A 19,167-nucleotide genomic window follows, 5' to 3' on the forward strand; every position below is an offset into this window, starting at 1 on the left:
ATTCCTGACCATTCTCCTCTGAGTGGTCCTTCACTGATTGGGGGGCAGATCAGCTGTCCTTGCTGTGCTCCAGTGTTCCCCAGAGGGCCCATTTCCCCCACCACCTGTGCTGCAAACACTCCCCATGGGACGGGCCGTGCTTTGGTCCCTTGCGATGACTCGCTGGCCTCTGAGTGGCTCCTTTTTCTGTTGTCCGTGGCTCCTCAGTCCTATGTGGGTCCATGGGAACCCTATTAGTGGTCTTGCTGGCCTGGGGGCCATTAGAGCCCTCTTCTCCCCTGCAATCTCCAAGCAACTTCATCTGAAGGGCACAGCTGCAGCTTTTGCCAGCTCCTGCTCCACGCACTCAGCAGCTACAGCCTGGAAGTGGCCAGGGCTTGAAATGGTCAGAGCAGTTTTTTCTTTCTCTCATTATGGCTTCTCCTGCCTTCATGTACCCCGTTGGTCTCTCCTCCTCTTCACCTGAGCTCTTCCAGCCCTAGCTTGGCTGTCGTTGCTTCTTTATAGTTGTAATTCGGTTGATTTGTGGGAGAGAGTGATGCTGGGGACTGTCTATTCTGCCATCTTGACCAGAAGTCCTGTAAGTGATTCTGGGACAGCTGCATCTGGCGCACGCCTCAGGCTGCTTCTACTCATGGCGGAAAGCACCAGGCAGCTGCTGGGTACAAGCAGATCACATAGCAAGAGGAAGCAAGAGCAAGAATTTCATTTCTTAAATGTTTACAAATGTTGCAGTTTAGGGTAAATTCTTGAATCGCGTGCTCCTGGTTTGTTTTTTTGTTTTTCTAGTTGAGCAAGACTTCAGTTTGCACTTGCTCTCTTTGTCCCGCCTGCCAACCCCCACAGCCATTTGGTAAAAGCCTTGTTACACCACCACAGGCACAGCACAGACATCACCCCACTGTCAACTTACAGAAATAGGAAGCAGCTCACACACAAAACTTACTAAGAACACATTTATTTCAAACTAGTTTTCCTGATACATTGTCATGAACATCTTTAGCTGGTCCCTCCTGTACTCCTTTGACCCTGGAGTTTTCCTTCTCTGGCAGCTTTGCCTCTGCTCGTGGGCTTCGCAATATTCATATCAGAAAGATATTTATGCTGCAAAAAAGAAAGCTTCAAGAGTTAACTTGATATTATATAATACATTTCTAAGTTAGACTATTAAACTAAATGACTACATACATTCACAGAATAAATACAAAATTTATGTAAGCCTCAAGAACATCCTTAAAAGAAATCCTTAAAATGACTACCATCACTTTCTCCATGAAAGTTTACTTATTAAGTTCAGAGGAACATCATTGTCACCCTCCCATGGGGACAGATGACGTGTAGACCCAACGAAGTTTGGCTTATATTATTTGAAACGCAGAATCTAGTTTCCCAAAGAAATGATGTTTTAAATGGGGCATTTATTTCTTGGACAGCGCACCAAAGTCTCTTTTGCTAAGAATGTACATGAATAGGATTAAGAGTAATAATTATTACAGCTGTATTAGTAATGATATTATTATTGGTATTAATATAGGATGTTGTAGGTAAAAATTATATTTTGGCCTAATCAGTTTTTGGCTTTGCGAGAAACATAGTCCTTATATTCAGACAGGATTCAGAGGATCTGTCCACATTGACTCTCCCCTCATAATATTTTAGATGATAAATGTAGCAAATTTATAGTAGATCATTTGCTTATTTTCAGTTTTCCACTAGCATAAAATAAAACGGTGACAAATCTTTTTCTTCATTGTGGAAAATGTTTTAAGATCAACTGCCAGGTGGAATTATCACCAAAGTATATGTAATGCACCCATCTCAGAACACTGTATTGATATGATCATTAAAAAAGAAATATTTGCCAAAATATACTTAAAAAGGTATCTAATTGTTGTTTAAATGTGATTTTTAAGTAATTTGGTTATTAGCAAAGTTGGATATTTTATAGGTTCAATAGACATTTGTATTTCAACTTCTACAAATTGTTCAAACCTTGTGCATATATTATGTGAGTCTGGGCAACTCTAGAGTATCTTCTATCAGATTATAAACAGTTCCCTAAGTTTTATAAAGAAAATAAAATCAGAGTATATTGGTCATCTCAAAACAGTAATCTTTGAATGAAGAGTGGTGGTGAGTGGTGTGTTATATCCTGTAAATTTACAATGGATCAAATATCCTTATATAAACACCATATTTATTTAAATCTGACCACTAATAATTAGTTAGGCTAACAGCGCTTACCTTTTCTTTCAAGTACAGTGTAAGTGCTTTCCATTCCACCCTGAATATGTTCACCAACATGGCAGTGAAATAACCAGGTTCCAACATCTTTTGGATACATCTTTACAGTTTGATAGACCCCAGGAGGAAGGTTATAAACATCAGATCGATACAGTCCCGAATCCTTAACAAAGAGATAAAACATCATTAAATGGTTTATAAAAGATATCAGTCATTTACACATCTTACCATTTGCTGTAACTCCCCAATTCTAATACACTTTGTTAGATGACAATTAGAAAGCACTAAGTACCATTGCACAGATCCAATCATTGGGGCTATTGTTTTCTGTCCTCAGACTACAATTGAGGGTTTGGAGGAGGAGTACGTCCCAGACATCCCAGTGTTAGGCAGGGTGCAAAGAAAATGTCTCACTCTACAAAGGTCCCTGTGGTCAGTACTGGTGCCCGCATACCTTGCCCGCATCTCTTACAGCAGAATGCTCTAAATTTCAAAGAACATCCAGTCTCCCAAATCCCAAAGGTTCCAACTGAAATATTTCTAACTAAGGATATTGGTGATGTGAAGGATGATCATTTCTCAAGATGCAGCTAATCAGAAAAACTCATGGTGATAGGAAAGAGAGAGGAGGAGGAACTCCCTGCCTCCTACAGCTGAGTCTGCCTTCTGGGAGTTGGGGCGGGGGGCTGAGGGCTGTTACTCAACAACAATTTCTCTCCTAAGCACTACTGCTTTAGGCAACTTTGAGTTTAAGAGATGAAGCTCCAGGGCCTGGTCCAGATGGATTAGGAGGAGAGTAAGAGGGAGATAAATTGTTCTGCAAAATAAAACGGGAGGTATTTGGAGAATGGTGTGTAGGGGTGGAGGTTGGCAACTGCAGCTTAAGATGGAGACCAGAATATATGAGGAGAAAAAAGATGTCAGAAGAGTCTGGAGAGGAAGAATGCGGAGAAACAAGTGCTGAGGGTGAGAATAAACAGTAGGAGAGCCAGAGGCTGTCAGTGACGCGTGGTGGAAGGCTGATTGAGAACAGAGGCATCTACTGTCAAATGGTAGGTGTTTTCACGGTGGAGCACTGCAAAACAACAACAACGACAACAAAGAAACCACAGCCCCCCCCCCAAAAACACAAGAAAACAAAACAAAACAAACCTCATTTATGCCCAGACTTTCACTAAAAGTCTGTGATCCACAATGGCCTTGATATTGTGGTTGCTGAAGAGCTATCAAAGGAAATGGCACATGTTCTGTTTTTGGAACTGCACAGAGAGATGGAAAAGATACCCACCCCAGGGGGTGAGAGGCAGGGGACATGAGCAGCAGCAGGAAATCAGAGTTGGGGTGACTGGGAGAAATGTAGGCTCTCAAGACTCCCTGGAGATAATGGGAGGCAGACAGGAGGAAGGCTGAGCTGTTTTCTGCTGGATGCAGAGTGTGAGCTCAAGGCATTGCTATTTAGGAAGATTTAATTTTGCATCTAAGGTGAAAATAATATAAATGACATAGGACGCATTTCTAAGGTGTCAGAAAATGTATAGAACAATATGAAAAAAATTTTACTACGAATCGACAATGTCCAAGGCACCAGTAAATGTGCAATACATGCCTAGAGCCCTGGTACCCCAGGAGACTGTAGCTTTAGGGAACGAACTGTGAGGAGCTGGCTTGTCTCAGCATCAGGTTAGTAACCTCAGAAGGCTGTTCTGCTATCCCCAGGAGTTTCAGGGAGCAAAGCCCAGAGGCTGCATCACGCTGGAGTAATTAAATTCGGCCTGAAGATGGGAAGGCCGGATGAGGTCATCTACAAGGGTTGACAGGGAACAGCTAGAGTTGAGCGCTGGTGACACTAGACTCTGTGGTATAAATAGGCTCATTCCTAAGGGAGACAGTTTTGTGAAACAGTCAAAAGTTCAGACTCTGGAGTGAGAGCCAAGGTTTAAATCAACTTCTACCACTTCCTTCTTGAAGAAAAGTTCTTTGTCTTGTTAATCCTTCGTTTAATGTAATAGCCCCTGAAAGATAAGTCATTGATTTCCTTTCAGCTCCACACAACACTTAGCATGGTTCTAGGCATGTTAGAGGCATTTGCTGAACTGACCTATCTATTATATTTGACATCGAATATCCTGTAAGACACTCCAACCAGATTTTAAATTTCTCCTTTGTTCCAATTTTTAAGGTTTTTAATATGAACAGTTATGAAGTTAATAATAATTCTAATATCTAAGCTTTTGCTTCAAAAATATGAGGAGTATAGATAAGTGTAGAAGGACAAGGTAGCTGGAGCTGGGTCATGGGTAATGGGGGTCTGTTATATCATTCTGTCTACTTTATTATATAAAAGTTCCTATAATAAAAACAGTTTGTTATGCCAAAAAGTAAAGTTGAAGAGGAAAGAGTTTGTTCATTAAAGAACGGGAGAGAAAGCAGCACATCAAAAAAAGCTTTGGGTAAACCAAGTCGTGCACGCTCATTCAGTTTATTCTCACAATAGACACTGTGCGCTAAAGAAGCTATGAACACGATGCTTCTGGAGTTCAGGAAAGCTTTATGTGAAACTTAACAATTCAGAAAAGATAAACTGTGCTAACGCCAGGCAGTTGAGTTAAATGTCTGAAGTGTCAAATGCAATAAGTACAATTGGTTTTAAATTACACATTAATGTTTATGTATGGGATTGGGATGAAGAAATGTCATAAAAATGCTCCTTTAGTAAATAAATGATACTAACTTGGAGACTGAAAGTCGAAGGACAAAATTTTAAATACTTATATAAGTTAGAGAAATGATGAATCCAAAGTGATCATAAAAGACAATTGTAAGGAAGTATCACTAGTGGGGTGAGAAGAAGCAGTTCACACGGAAGATATAAAAAGACTGACTAAAAATACGTAAAATAGAAAAATATCACAATAATAATAATAAAAACGGTACCAGCAAGCTGGTTGAGATCTAGTTCCAAGTTTTTGTTTTATAATAAATATTGAACGAATGATAGAATTAGAAAGTCATCATTTTTTAATCCCCATTATAAAAATTGATTCTGGGAAGAATCATCAATGGATGCTTTTTAAAACTACAAAATGAAAAATTGTTAGAAAATAAAGTATATTTTTAAAAAAGCACTTCACGGTTTATTTATTAATTTCAAGAGGAAGAAGATACTTTTAAAATGGAGAGAAGTGGTTCACATCACCTTAACCAAGTTATCAAATGCAGTCTCAGCAGTATTAGGACCTATTGCTGTCACGGACCTCTTGAGTGATTCACGAGAAGAGCACCTATGTAGTGTCCTTGCTGAATTTGTTTGACATGGACCCAGTCATGAGGAAACTATCAAACCCATGCAGACACTGAACATTCTATAAAACTGGCCCGGAACCTTCAAAAATTAAATGTTATGAAACAGCAAGAAAAAAAAGGCAGAGGGTCTCTTCTGATTTTAGCAAAGATATAATGATGGCAGCCAAATACTATGAATGAAACTCGATTAGGTCCTGAATTAAAAACAAACAAACAAACAAAAAAATGTATAAAGAGCATTTTAGGGACAACTGGGGATATTTGAATGAATTGTATATTAGCTTGTATCATTGAATTAATGTAATTTTGAGGCTGATTGTATAATTGTGGTAGGGTGGGGATTGTCTTTCTTCTTAGGGTGCACATGCCATAGTATTTAGGGGTAAAGAATCATGATGCTTGCAATTTACTTTCAATTGGGTTCCGAAAAAAATATAGGAGAGAGCAAATGTGGCAAAATGTATATATGAGCGTTCTGGGTATTTTTCTTTTATGCTACCAAATGTTTAAAAATTTTCAAAAAACAAAAGTTGTGATAGATTGAGAACATCAGATTGGTGAGAAATGCACTTCGTCTTCCACCAGTATTTATCTAATGTCCATGGGATATGAAGAGTGAAGTTCATAATTATTTACGTGCATCTAATACATTATAGATCGTACGTCTGCAACTTCCAGCTTTGTTGCTTCCTTTCCAGGCCTGTTATCCCGCCATGCTGCCTCAGCAACTGGTTTACAGGGTACCACAGTCATCAAATGGATCTGCCGAAAGCTCTTACCGTGTATGTGTAGCTGTGACCATGAAAGTGAACTGTGTGCAGGTCATATTTGCTCCCCATGCCGATCAGATACCAGTTCACTTCATCCCCAACGTGAAACGTCAGACCTTGGTTATTTCCAAACAATCTTCCGTTAATTGCTGGGGGATGGGGGCAAACACAGTTTATCATATTCAACAAGAGCTTAAAACAATGTGGGGGTTTTGTGGGGTTTTTTTTTTAACACCTTATAGAAAGTATCACTGATATTTTCAGAGCCTGTGAGGACTTTAGAGCCAGCCTGAAGAGGCTGTTACATACGACCAAACTATCCACTCATGGGTGTGTCTGATCCTAGAGTTTTTCTTGCCTATGCCTACACGATTGCCAAAGTTGTTCCTAGAGTACACGTCCATCCCTGCCATGCCATATCGCAGTGTACTTGGTGCCTTCAGCACAGTGGTTCTCCTCAGGAGGTGATTTTGTCTCATAGGGGACATTTGGCAAACCCGGAGACATTTTTGGTTGTCATGACTCGGGGGGAGGTGCTACTGGCATCTAGTAGGTAGAGGGTATGGAAGCTCCTAAACCTCTACAATGCACAGGACAGCCCCTTCAACCAAGAGTCACCCCACCCAAAATGTCAGTAGTGCCCAGGCTGAGAAACTGGTTTGGATCAAGTGTAAATTCTGAATGGGGCATCCAAGTTCTTCCACAATTATGTTGGCTCTTTCTTCCTGAGTGCTGTGTAATAAGCTCACATTCTTCCACCTACCTGGAATGCCGTTTTGCTGCTTTTCTACTGGACAGACCCCCATGCAGCCCTATTAACTCCAATGTTTCTTCCCTATCATAAAGCCTTTCCAAACCTTCCAAATAAGAATTTAAACCACAGACTGTGTTTGCATTTCTGTCACAGCATCCACACTAGACCGTGAACAACCTGAGGAAAGACACCCCATCCTGTGGGCTTTCGCACCTCCTTAGGACTTAGTAAAGTGCTTTGTGCCCTCTATGATGCATATGAAAAGACTATGCATAGAATGGACATAGCCCTTGGGTTAATTTTAAATTCACGTGTATTTCTGGGGGAAAAAAACACCTAAGAAGTTGAAGATCACCATATTTCACTTGCCTTAGTTAAGGATCCCTTACCCAACCGTACCCCTGAGCTTCCTCAGCTGAGAGGACTGGAACCAGAAGTCTGGCTGGGTAGAAGGTGACTAAGTGAGATTGTTTCTGTGCTTTTTATTTGGATAATTGTCTTATTACTGTGATTCTAGGTGGTGGCGGTGGGGCGGGGGTGTGTGTGTCATCTAGCCTTGCCCAGTCGCGATTCACTTGTGAAAGAACATTGGTTGATGAGCATGGAGTTTCCAAAAGTTCTGCCTGGGAAGGCTTTTGGTAATGGTCATGGGGAAGGTGGGTGAGACCGTGTTCGCTTCAGTCTGCTTCCCTCTCTCTGTGTTCATCCAGGTAAAACACTTAGAAAAGTGTACATTCAGGCTCTCCAGAAATGCTGGCTGATATTCCTGGTCTCACATTGCCCCATGGCTCCAGAAAGAACGAGAATTTGCTATGCTGCTAAGTCAGTGTCCACAGCCCGTGGTCCAGATCCAGTCCTCTGCCTATCTTCTACAGCCCATGAGCTAAGAATGGCTTTTAAATTCCTAAGTAGTTGAAAAAAAAAATTTAAAGAACATTTTTTCTTGACACGTGAAAATGACATGAAATAAAAATTTTAGTGTCCATAAATGAAGTTTTATTGGCTTGCAGCCACTTTCACTTGTTTTCATATTGTCTATGGCTGCTTTTTTTTTTTTCTAAAATGGTAGAGTACAGTATGGCTTATGACAGAGACCACATGACCTGCAAGCCTAAATTCTTTACTAACTGACCCTTTACAAAAAAAAAAAAAATTGCCACCCTCTGGTCTACATGATTTACACTACAGCTCTACGTGATCATATTCCGTACATGCCCAGCTTGGCCAGTGTGAACCTTTATCTGTTCCATTTGTACAGAACAACCTGCAGGCTGTGCAGTCGGTGAGCCGGTTAGTTAGCAGATCTTACCGTGCATTTGGTTGCTTAAGTTAAAGGTGCCATTTTTCCTGTCCACCTTGTCTGGTTCTAAGGAATAGGTCTTGATATTTTCTTCAAGGTACCAGGATGTGTTCTCATCAAAAATCATGAAGAGGAGAACACGGTGAACGATGCTGGTTTTGGTGTTCTTGCGACATATGATCAGGGGCCCCACCAGTCCACTGTTAAGATCCTGAAGAGGCAAAGCAAGATTATTATCTGTGCTCGCAACTAAAACTTTCCCCCAAACAATAAAAGGAGTAGAATCAAGTTTTGGCTTTAGTGAGGTCACATCCCAAGTTTTGTTTATTAGGATTTTAAGTCTGAGAGTGAGGAACAAAACGTTTGACATGTTCAAGACTTGACTGAAGGAAAACTGTAACTGCACTCATTAGATCTGAAGTCTAAAGAGAACAACAATCTTCTGAAAGGGGTTGTAGGCACATTCTTCAGTGGATTTAGGTCTATTTTTGAAATTTTAATTAAAAAGCAGAACTTTGATTTTAATTAGAATTCCCTGGCATTGGAGTTGGTTGGCAGGGTAGTCTAAAAAGGACTTAGTCCCTTCCCAGATGTGTCTGTGCCCCACAGCAGCTTTTAGTCGGGAGCCTAGGTTTATCTTTATTTTGTTTTGGGATTAAATCTCTGTGCAGTTTCTTGTTGTAGGCAGAGTGGGCCAAGATAAGCAGGAGTTCAAAAAGAGAATGTGGGCTGGGTTTTTTTTTTTTTTTTTTTTTTTTTTGTAATGCAAATAAACTTGAACTCCAGAGTTGAAGGTTTTAAATATATATATATATATAGTATGTATATATTTATTTCTCATTAATCATAGAATTTTAAAACTCTATACTTGGTTTTATGTAACTCAAATCCTATTCAATGGTACAAATTATAAGATTTTATCATATAGTTAGATATATTTTCTTTTTTTTTTTTTGTCTTTTTTTTTGAGACCGGCCGCACCGTCCTCAGCCAGTGAGCGGTGACCGGCCATCCCCATATAGGATCCGAACCTGCGGCGGGAGCACTGCTGAGCTCCCAGCGCCGCACTCTCCCGAGTGCGCCATGGGCTCGGCCCAAGTTAGATATATTTTCTTTTTTTTTTTTCTTTTTGTCTTTTTCCATGTCCAGCAATGGATCACAACCCTCAGTGTTGCCCCCACACCGGACCGGGGACCGGCAACGGGATCACAACCCTCAGTGTTGCTCAGCCAGTGAGCGGGAACCGGTCTGTATGTGGGATCCGAACCCTCGGCGGGAGCGCAGCCGCACTTCCCAAGCGGCACACTACAGCAGTGCGCCACCGGGCCGGCCCCAGATATATTTTCTAATTCACAGTGACATTTTAGAAAATATCATCAATCTAAGTAAACATAATGTAATCATTTATTTTGCTCTTGAAAAATGCAAACTTATGTAGGATTAAAAGGTGAGCAGTATTTAAGTCACTTACTAAAAGCTTACATAGAACTAAGATTTTTTAAAAACAATGATAAATCCTTTCTTCCTTCCATTATAATTTCTAAGAGGAGATAGGATAAAAACTGTGATTTGATTTAAAGTTTACCTTAACCACATCCACAGTCGAATAGTAAAACCAAGGTATGCACTCAAAGTTCTTTGAAGCAGGACCACTCCTGTCAGGGATCTGCCAGGTATAGGTTTGAATCTTTCCTAAAATAGGCAAAAAAAGTGTATTTAAAACAAGCTTTTTATTTATTTTTTTTATTTTTATTTTTTTTAAAGATGACCGGTAAGGGGATCTTAACCCTTAACTTGGTGTTGTCAGCACCATGCGAACCGGCCATCCCTATATGGGATCCGAACCCATGGCCTTGGTGTTATCAGCACCGCACTCTACCGAGTGAGCCACGGGCCGGCCCTAAAACAAGCTTTTTAAATCAGACTTTTTTACGAGGAATCAAATAACGAGCAAACAGTAAAGCTACAAAAATATGAGGCAGTGCAGTCTTCACTTGTCTTCTGGGTCCACTTCTAGATTTGTGATCCTGTTCAACGTGTTCACATTTCCTGAGCTTCTATTTCCACATGCACATAAAATGGGGATGTAGAGATTACACGAGACGGGGCATCTGAAGCCCTGGGTGTCACGTGACCTGGGCCGCATGTGACATCAATGTCACTATCGATGTTGGCTGTTCAGTGATGTTGGTCACTGAATCAAAACCTTATAGTGATTCTGCCATTGAAAAATGTCAATCATTAAATATCTAATTTATTCAACAAATATTTACTGTTGTAGTGGATTGATTTATGTCCTCCACAAAACTCACTGAAGCTTGAATTGTGTCCCCCAAGTTTTATGTATCAGAAACTTGGCCCCCACTGTGACTGTCAAGAGGGTGGAAAATCCTATTATGGTAATTGAAAGATGGAGCCTTGAAGAGGTGATTGGATTGTAGGAACCTGCAGTAGTGAATGGATTTTGGTGGTCAGGGGTGTGGTTCTGAGGACTTTAAAAGAACAGAGAGGAGAGTCTGTCTGTCTCTCTCTCTGCTCTCTCTGTGCCCACCATTATGTAATGTGAGACACCTGGGTCACTGTTGCCACCACCACATGGACTTTGGACTTCCCAGCCTCATAAACTGTAAGCAATAGATTTTGTTTTCTTTATAATTCACCCAGTTCTGTATATTTTGTTGCAAGCAACAAAAATGGACTAATACAACTGTATTAAAAATAACTTAGGCTTTGAAATGTGACAAATCCTTGAATCCTAGCTCTGAACCTTCCAATTTGTGGATTACATGTGCCTCTGCACTGACCCCAAAGCTGTTTGCATTAGTCCTATAGAGTCTTCATTCTCTACTCTGGCAGTAAAGTTCTTTTGGTTGCCTCCTTCCCCCATAATCCTACATCTTTCACTTATAGAGGCTTAAATTAATTTTCCCAAGCACCCCTGACACAGTCTTCCTCAGCCCCACCCACAGCTTCCCTGCTTTCAAATCTTTAACAATTTATTTAGTACTAACCCTCACCTTTCAGCACACCACACAGTGCCTTGTACACAGCAGGTACTAAGAAGTGTTTATGAAACACATGCAATATAATCCTTTCTTGACTAACTGGAACAGAGGGCTGACTTGCAAACTCCCTTGATAGGAGATTCATGTTGGTAGCATCATGGGACTGTCTGTTTTTTAAAAACAAAAGGGAATATTTCGCCCACCATCAAAGTCTATCTTTAATCCCCCTGTTTAACAAATGTTTTCTTTCTCAGTTTGGCTCCTTCATTGATACTCTTAATTCTCAGAACTTCTTGTGTTGATGGGTGACTATGGTAGATGTTCTGATGCCCCTCTTAGGTGCCCCCTTCAACAGTGAGGACTTGCTGCTCCAGCAGGTGTCAGCCTCCATCAGCATTGGCCTTGCCTGAAGACAGCCACTTGCCCAAGCTTGCATCCAATGACTGACGTGGGGACACAGAGGCTCAGCTCTCTCACACAGCCCAGGACAGCTGAGGGTCACCCTGTCTTCAGAACTCCTCCTAGGCTTGGGTTGACTTCTGCTGTGGCTGTATCTTCGCTCAGCCTCACCTCTGCCCAATCCTACTGCTTTCTCTTTCTCTCCATAGTCGTCAATCCCAAAAGCACTGCCTACACACAAATCTGCATTTCAGGGTCTGCTTCCTGGGTGATTTTATTTAAGCAGTATTGGTTTTCTTCTGAGTTGGGTGTGCAGGATGGCATGCTGTGCCGACATGTTGGTATGTGGGTTCATTTCCTCCCCTCTCTGGGTCAGCTCTCTGCCTGCTCCCTGCCCTCCCACCCCCCATGCATCTTGTACTCAGTCCCTACTTTAAGCACGTGGAGCTGGAGAGACTGAATGTAGTGTAGGAATCCCCAGAAGGATGACCATACAGGAGACATTGTACATGCTGGGGAGGCAGCCTGAAGACCAGAGGCTCACTTCACAATTCTGCCTGTGGTGCCCCAATCTGGAGCAAACTAGACTTGCAGTTGGAACCCCTCCCAAACTCCTCCTTCAGGCCCTTCTTATGAAGTTCACTGGTCTCTCTCATCTGGAACTGCACCCGTATTTAAGAAAAAACATTCCTTTACAGTCTTGCCTGAAAGCTGTGAGAATTTTCTTTCTCTCAAAACAGTTACCTGGCTGTGTTGCAACGACATCGGCAGAGTCTGTTTTCACTCCATGAGCATGAATGGAAAATGGTCTTGAGGCTTTATTTTTAAAGATAACGTGAAGTTTTTGACCAGGATTGAGAAATATTAATGGACCTAGAAAATGCAAAAAAGAAAATGTGTGTAATTGTTTTTTATTTTAAATGATGAGTTACGTGTTCTCTTAAGTATTTATATAGTGACTTCTTCTTATCCTTTTAGTTACCATGCAGCCAGATGAAACAAAAACACATTCAACAAATAGATCATTGCTCATTTATAAAACTATTTTTGCCTGAAAAAACGTAAATCATTTAGAATTTTTATAAGCTCTTTCTCTAGAAAACTTGCTTTAATGAGCATCAGTTAATGCCTAGGAAGACATGCAATTTAGGCATACAGCCCTTTATTTTCTTTCTTGACTAACTTCATCTTTTAAGCCTTTTATCTCCTGCCCCTTCGCCCTGGTGTAAGGCTGTGAGCAGTGGCAAGGCCTGTGTCCCGACCCAGGGTGACTCTCCCTCTCTCAGACTGAAGACCCCTTTATGTTACTCTCTCGCCTTTCCATCCCAGGCCAGGAAATGTAGGTATAACATTCATTTAAATCTTCTTTCTATTTGGAAGCAGACTGAATCGGTGGCTCTAAAAATTTTGAAACAGAGATGGTTTTGAGATGAAATAAGCAGCAAGAACTCTCTTCAAATTGTGCTGAAATTACTAAAATCAGAGTCCCGAAGGTGCCCAGCAAATGCTAGATACTAGCTAAAAACAGCACCTTTGTCCCCATCTCAATTCTACCTTCCCAAACATTATGCTTGTTTTGCCTTTTCTATAAAGTGTTTTACTTTTTGCATAAATAATAATACGATCTAGAGAGTTATAATGTGTTATTTATCCTGTGCATTCGGCAAGAATCCTAGAGAAAACAAACTGTCACTAAAGATAGTGGTCCACTTCAAAACAGCAGCCACTGGATAGCACAGGGCTCCCTCCAAGGGTCATGGCAGGACACACTCTAGAGGCCGGTGAGGAGCCAAGAAGAGCAAAAGCTCCCCTCATCAGCATGTAAATCAATCTCCTCAGGGTTCCACACAAAAAAAGGGCCTCCAATGTACACACAGATGTCAGCACTCAGACAGGAGTCAGGCGTGTGGAAGTGACATGCGATTTCTGGAAATGCCATTTGACCCATGGAAATTCCATGTGACTTTTGGAAATGTTACATGTGGGTGGCTGGGGGTGACTTATAGGTCTCCTAGTTGATCTTTACTTTTAAGGAAATGATACTTGAATCATGTTGCATTCTGGGTTTTATACTTGTTTCCTCCAGTAAGAATGCCTATCAGCAAACGAATTAGAGTTAGAATTACAGGCACTCTCCTCTGTCAAGGTGGAGGTTGATAGCATCCTGCATGTGTGCAACAATCTGGTGTGGCTGAGGATGAGAAGAAAACCCGAAAACCAATCTTATCAATACCTAATATATCCAGATGTTTTTCATCTTCATTTCTTTTGGTTGCATTTGTGAATGTAATATCATCATATTGAACATATACAACTTTCTTGTATTTGGACCCAAGAAGTGATCCAGTTTTATCCAAATATATGTCTGTTACGCTTTAAGAAAATGAAAACAAAAATGAAAAACCGCAAAGTTAGTTAATTTACCCATGAAATCACGCAAAGTATTCATGTGGAAGAAATTCTTATACCTATAGGCCCTTTTACCTTGAAAAGTAATGCCTCTTTAAAAAAAAAAAATCAATTCTGGCAAAGCAGTTGAATATTCACTCTGTATTTTAAAAAATGTTTTCAGGATGAAATTTTAGTTTTGATAAATGAATAAACAGTAAGAGAGAAAACCAGAAAAGGAAATCAAATTTTGCAAAAAGAGAAAAACCAGCATCTTCAGTATCAACTTCCCAGAAGAATAGAGATAGAAACAAATGAAGACAAAAGAAAAATCTGATCCCAAATGTTTGGTGTCGCCGAGGTTCCGTTTTCTGTTGCTGTGGGGATGGGACGGCACAGGAAGGAAGGGTGCGAGAAGTGAGAAGAAAGGTGGGAGAAATGAAGCACAGAGTAAGCTGTGCAGCTATTTAGAAAGATTTTGAAGTAATTGGCAGTTGAATACCTCATACGCACAAATTTTGAGGTTATTTACAATTAAAGTATCCTGAGCACACACACACGACAGCTGCATACCCATCACACATGCACACACCATACCACACACAGATGAATAGAGGCCTCCTCCACCTCCCCCACAGAAAGGAAGACTGAAAGGACAGGGAGGAAGACTCAGAATCAACCCTTCCCAGTCAGAGACCAGAGCTATCACCATACTTCTCTCCTTGCAGGCGGTGTAATTCTGTCTCCCACTTCCTGCTAGGAGAATAATCCCATACAACTTCCTCAGCTGCGATGTAAATCTTTTTCTCCTTCTGGTATTGTGTTTGATCAGGGTTCGGCTTGGAACACTGCCTCACATGGTATTTATGTTTCATGCCTCCTTGATAGTGCTGTGTTGTTATACAAACCACATTAAAAGTTCCTAGAGGTGAATAAGAAAGGAATGTTCAAAGCGCTGCATTCAGATTTCTTTCCTCTGTAAAGTCATCTGTAAGATATAGCCCCCCAAAGAAGTAGAGTAAGGTCATTCAGTCATTCATTCATTTTTTTATTAATTCAACAAATATTTATTGGGTATCTTCTTTGTGCCAGACATGTTTCTAGGCACTTGGAAACATCAGAGAAGGAAATAGTTAAAAATCTTTGCTCTCAGAGTTTACATTGCGGGATGTTGTGGAGATAGACAGTAAGCATATTAAGTAACTTTTGTGTATGTTGGGAGGTGGTAAATGCTATGGACTAAAGAAAAAAGCAGTATGAGGAGCATTGTGCATTCTGAGCGTTTCGGGGGGTAGGGTGCTCAAGCGAGCAACCAGCCATATAATGTAGGGTGATCGGGATAGGCCTTGATGGGGGTGACGTTTGAGCAAACACTTACACGAGGTGAGGTAGGTGTGGAGGAAGAGCAATCAGGAAAGGAAACTGGCAGCCAGGGCCCCAAGCCGGGGCCCGTTTGTTGTGTTTGAAGACCATCTGAGAGGCCTGTGTGTCTGGCTGGAGTGAGCAAGGGCAAGAGGACAAGGGGACAAGGTCAGAGGGGAGTGGAGGGCCGGCCACGTGGCTGCAGTGCTTCCTGAGTGAAAAGGGGAGCCTTCATGGGATTTCAAGTCAATGAAATAACTAAGGACACTCTAGCAGCCGTGATGAGGATAGACTGGAGCGGGCAAGGTGGAGGAAGGGAGACCTGCTGGGAGGCTGTTAAAACAATCGAGAAGAGGGGAGGTGGCTTGTGTCAGAGTGGTAGGAAGCGGCTCGGGAATGAAAGGAAGTTGAAGGGAATCAGTCCAATGTGTTCAAAACCTGAAACAGTGAGCACAACAAAAACAAACCACGCAACAAAGAAACTCCAGCCTGGTTCAGATCAGTAAACTCCACCTGAATTCCAGTTTTCTTTCTTTTACTTTGGTAATTTTATGCCCGTTGTGTTCTGATGCTGCTGCTTAACATTCCCTTCGCCAGCACTGATGCTCGCTCAACTCTGTACATGTCTGTTGCTGCTGTTACTTTTATAGAGGGTAAGAATCAAGAGGACTACAAGGAAGCAAGACCTTCAGACTCCGGGGGGTTGGAAAAGAGCATTTGTTCAGAATGAAATGATCCCGTGTGGGCTGTAGAGCAGTGTCTGACACAGAGCAGACGTCTCCGCGTGATTGCTACAGCTGACATCGCTTAGGAACCAGAATGAGAGAAGGCAAATTTTAAGCTCAGGAAAACCCCTGCAGGGGAAAGGCAGTGGGGCAGGGCAGGAAAGAGCTTGCCCTGAGCGAGCGCCTGAGTGCATCTGCTAACAGCGAGAGAAGAGACAGCACATCGGAGAAAGATCTCTTTTCCCCCAGTTACTCTGAATCACATGTTATGTTTGTTTGGAAAGTAAAATTTAAAATTCTGAAATATAGAAACGGTAGTTAAATGAACCTTTGGTATCACAAAGAGTGAAGATACCAAGCCATGGTATTTATAGAGCAGCTAGTTTACTGTATAGCTGGTATTTGATTCGTGTCAGTAGTTTTTCACCATGACAGATACATGGGGGCGGGAGGGAGGGAGGATGAAGGTGGATTTCCACAATTAAAGAAGGAATTAACATTTTAGTGAAAGTCTAACATATGCCAGGCACTTTACTATATTATGTCTATGTCAACTGATCATTATCTATTCCTTTTTGTAAATTATAAGTTACTGCAATCCCTATTTTACGAGTGAGGGAATTAGATTCAGAGGGGAAGCCAGGTCCCCCTGATCCCCACAAAATTCTCTGATATGAGCTGCCTTTTTAAAAAATGTTGCCAGCAAAGAACAACCTCATTGAAGCTCAACGTCTGCCTAGGGAGCAAAGTTAGCAAGGAGTGAAAGTGTGTTGGTGAAAGGGTACAGAGAGAAAAGCAGAAGAGCAGGGTAAAGTCAAAGCAGGAGGAAGGCCTGGGGAACAAGTGGACAGAACAGTAAGAAATACAGAAGACAGTAGAATGAAAACAAGTTAAAAGTCTTTAAAATATCTTTTGAGGAGTCTGGGTTGATTTAGAGGATGGAGGCCCAGGAAGAGGACCTGGAGAGGGGGAGGGGATTTTTGCATACAAGAAAATGCAATGCTAAGCCTCCTATAAATTAAATGGAGCAGGCAAAGTTTTCCCAAGCATTCTTTGCATCAATTCCGTTTTCTTTTCTGTACAAACAGAATATTCAGTGCATATAAAGACAGTGCTTCTGCATACTTTGGATGGGCTTAAGGCTGAATGAGGATCCACTACTCACCTGTGGAATCAGGTATCATCAAAAGTGTCTCAAAGGTGTGGGGAAACACAGTTACAGTGTCCTTCCTTGCTCCTAAGGAAGTGAAGGTATTTCCTGAAAAATATATCCCATGTAAATCTTCCTGTGATCCCACACTAAGAACGTGCCAGGAAACTTTGTCTCCTAAGCACATATTCAGCCCCGGCAGATTTCCATACATGTATCCATTTATGGCTGCAAGACATACACAACAAAGAAAAGAGTAATTTACTGGCACTTGATATCTTTCGAAACTCAACAAAGCACTAATCGTAAAGCAGTTCACTCATGCTAGAATCGCAATTTTTTAAACTTTTTTTTTTTTAATTAAAGCATTTTTTTTTACAACTTTCCTCACCTCTGCTGTTATCTACTCACTTCCTAGGGAGCTACAATGACATTATAAAATTAGAGAATGGCAGAACTAGACGGTGCTCTCACTAGATCATCCCAGCCAACCCCTACCTTTTAGAATTGAGAAAACAAGGCCAGAGAGGCAGTTACTTGGCTAGTGTCATTCAGTTAATGAATGAAACTATTAATACTAACTGTTAATACAACTAGGGTTGATTCTAGACCAACCCTTTTTGCACTACACTGTCCAGTTTCCAAAAACCAACAAACCACCCAACCAGCTCAACAAACACCCCACCACACCCACCCTACTAAATTTGGCAATAGAGAAAAATGTGACTTTTCTATTTCACATTTAGCTTTAGATAAAACAATGTATTACATCAACAAGCTGTTGATAAATACCAGGTAAATTAAAGATAATCACCCTACTAGATAATATTTTTTATTGGGAAATTATATTTAAAGGAACCATGAAATGGATTAGCCAACTTTTGTGGGAAAAATGTAAGTCTCTCTTAATCTATAAATCTTTAGGCAAAAATGAAATAAATAAGAACTTAATGCATTTATCTTGTAATTTAAATTTTCTCTTACAGTACATCCTGTTAGACTCTTGGAAGTCTGAATCCTCTTTATCCACTTTTTCAGGTTCTGTGGTAAATGTTCTGATATTTTCATCTAATAGATAACTTCTATTTTCATCAAATATTGTGGCAAGCAGATAAAACTCTTTGTCTACTCCTTTCTGTGGATGAGAATAGAAAAAGGAATAGATCAGAAGTATAGAAAGTTCGTATTCAAATCTAGTCAAATGGTGGATCTGTATACAGGACTTCCCACACAAGGAAATTGTATACTTGTGGAAAATCTGGTCACATGACTTCTGACCGTGGACATTTCATATACAGGCATAAATACCAGTGAATGAGTTATTAGAGAACTAAGAAGTTGAGAGAAATCCTATGGGTTTTTTTTCATATAAAGCTCTTACTCCAGGGACTTTTACCTCTAAACTCCACAAAGCTAAATCCCTTTATTCACAGTTCCTTAACAACAGCTTTTCACATAGGATGCTCTGTGGAAAGTAAGTTAAATAAAGTATTTTAAATTCTAGAGATTCTGTATTTTTAGGGTTTATAGATAATTTAAATATATTTGTAGTTTTAGATAAAACATAAAAATTGGATGTACTATTAAAATTATGAGACTATTAATGACATATAGATAATTATACATGCATATTGTTTTGAATAAAATATACATCCAATTGTACATATATTCGTGCACTTATAAGGCTTTATTAAATATGAATTTTTTATATAAATGTGGAAAAGAACTTGGGTATTAGTTCACTTGTGAGTTACAAAAAAGGAAACT

General features: G+C 40.6%; 1 protein-coding gene across 1 annotated transcript in view; it reads right to left on the minus strand.

The window, feature by feature from the left end:
* Positions 1 to 942: 942 nt before the first annotated feature.
* LOC103603852 (ceruloplasmin-like) overlaps positions 943 to 19,167 on the minus strand; it is a 34,525-nt gene continuing 16,300 nt past the window's right edge. The window contains exons 10-19 of the mRNA XM_008588443.1: positions 18,385 to 18,535; positions 17,416 to 17,628; positions 14,878 to 15,085; positions 14,009 to 14,148; positions 12,520 to 12,648; positions 9,957 to 10,063; positions 8,381 to 8,582; positions 6,327 to 6,466; positions 2,245 to 2,407; positions 943 to 1,104 (exon numbers count right to left, since the gene is read on the minus strand). Coding sequence (XP_008586665.1) covers positions 1,100 to 1,104; positions 2,245 to 2,407; positions 6,327 to 6,466; positions 8,381 to 8,582; positions 9,957 to 10,063; positions 12,520 to 12,648; positions 14,009 to 14,148; positions 14,878 to 15,085; positions 17,416 to 17,628; positions 18,385 to 18,535 — 1,458 coding nt within the window. The 3' untranslated portion in view covers positions 943 to 1,099. The remainder of the gene's footprint in view (positions 1,105 to 2,244; positions 2,408 to 6,326; positions 6,467 to 8,380; positions 8,583 to 9,956; positions 10,064 to 12,519; positions 12,649 to 14,008; positions 14,149 to 14,877; positions 15,086 to 17,415; positions 17,629 to 18,384; positions 18,536 to 19,167) is intronic.

Source organism: Galeopterus variegatus, unplaced genomic scaffold (genome assembly GCF_000696425.1).
Source record: "Galeopterus variegatus unplaced genomic scaffold, G_variegatus-3.0.2 Scaffold4827, whole genome shotgun sequence".
Lineage (NCBI taxonomy): Eukaryota > Metazoa > Chordata > Mammalia > Dermoptera > Cynocephalidae > Galeopterus > Galeopterus variegatus.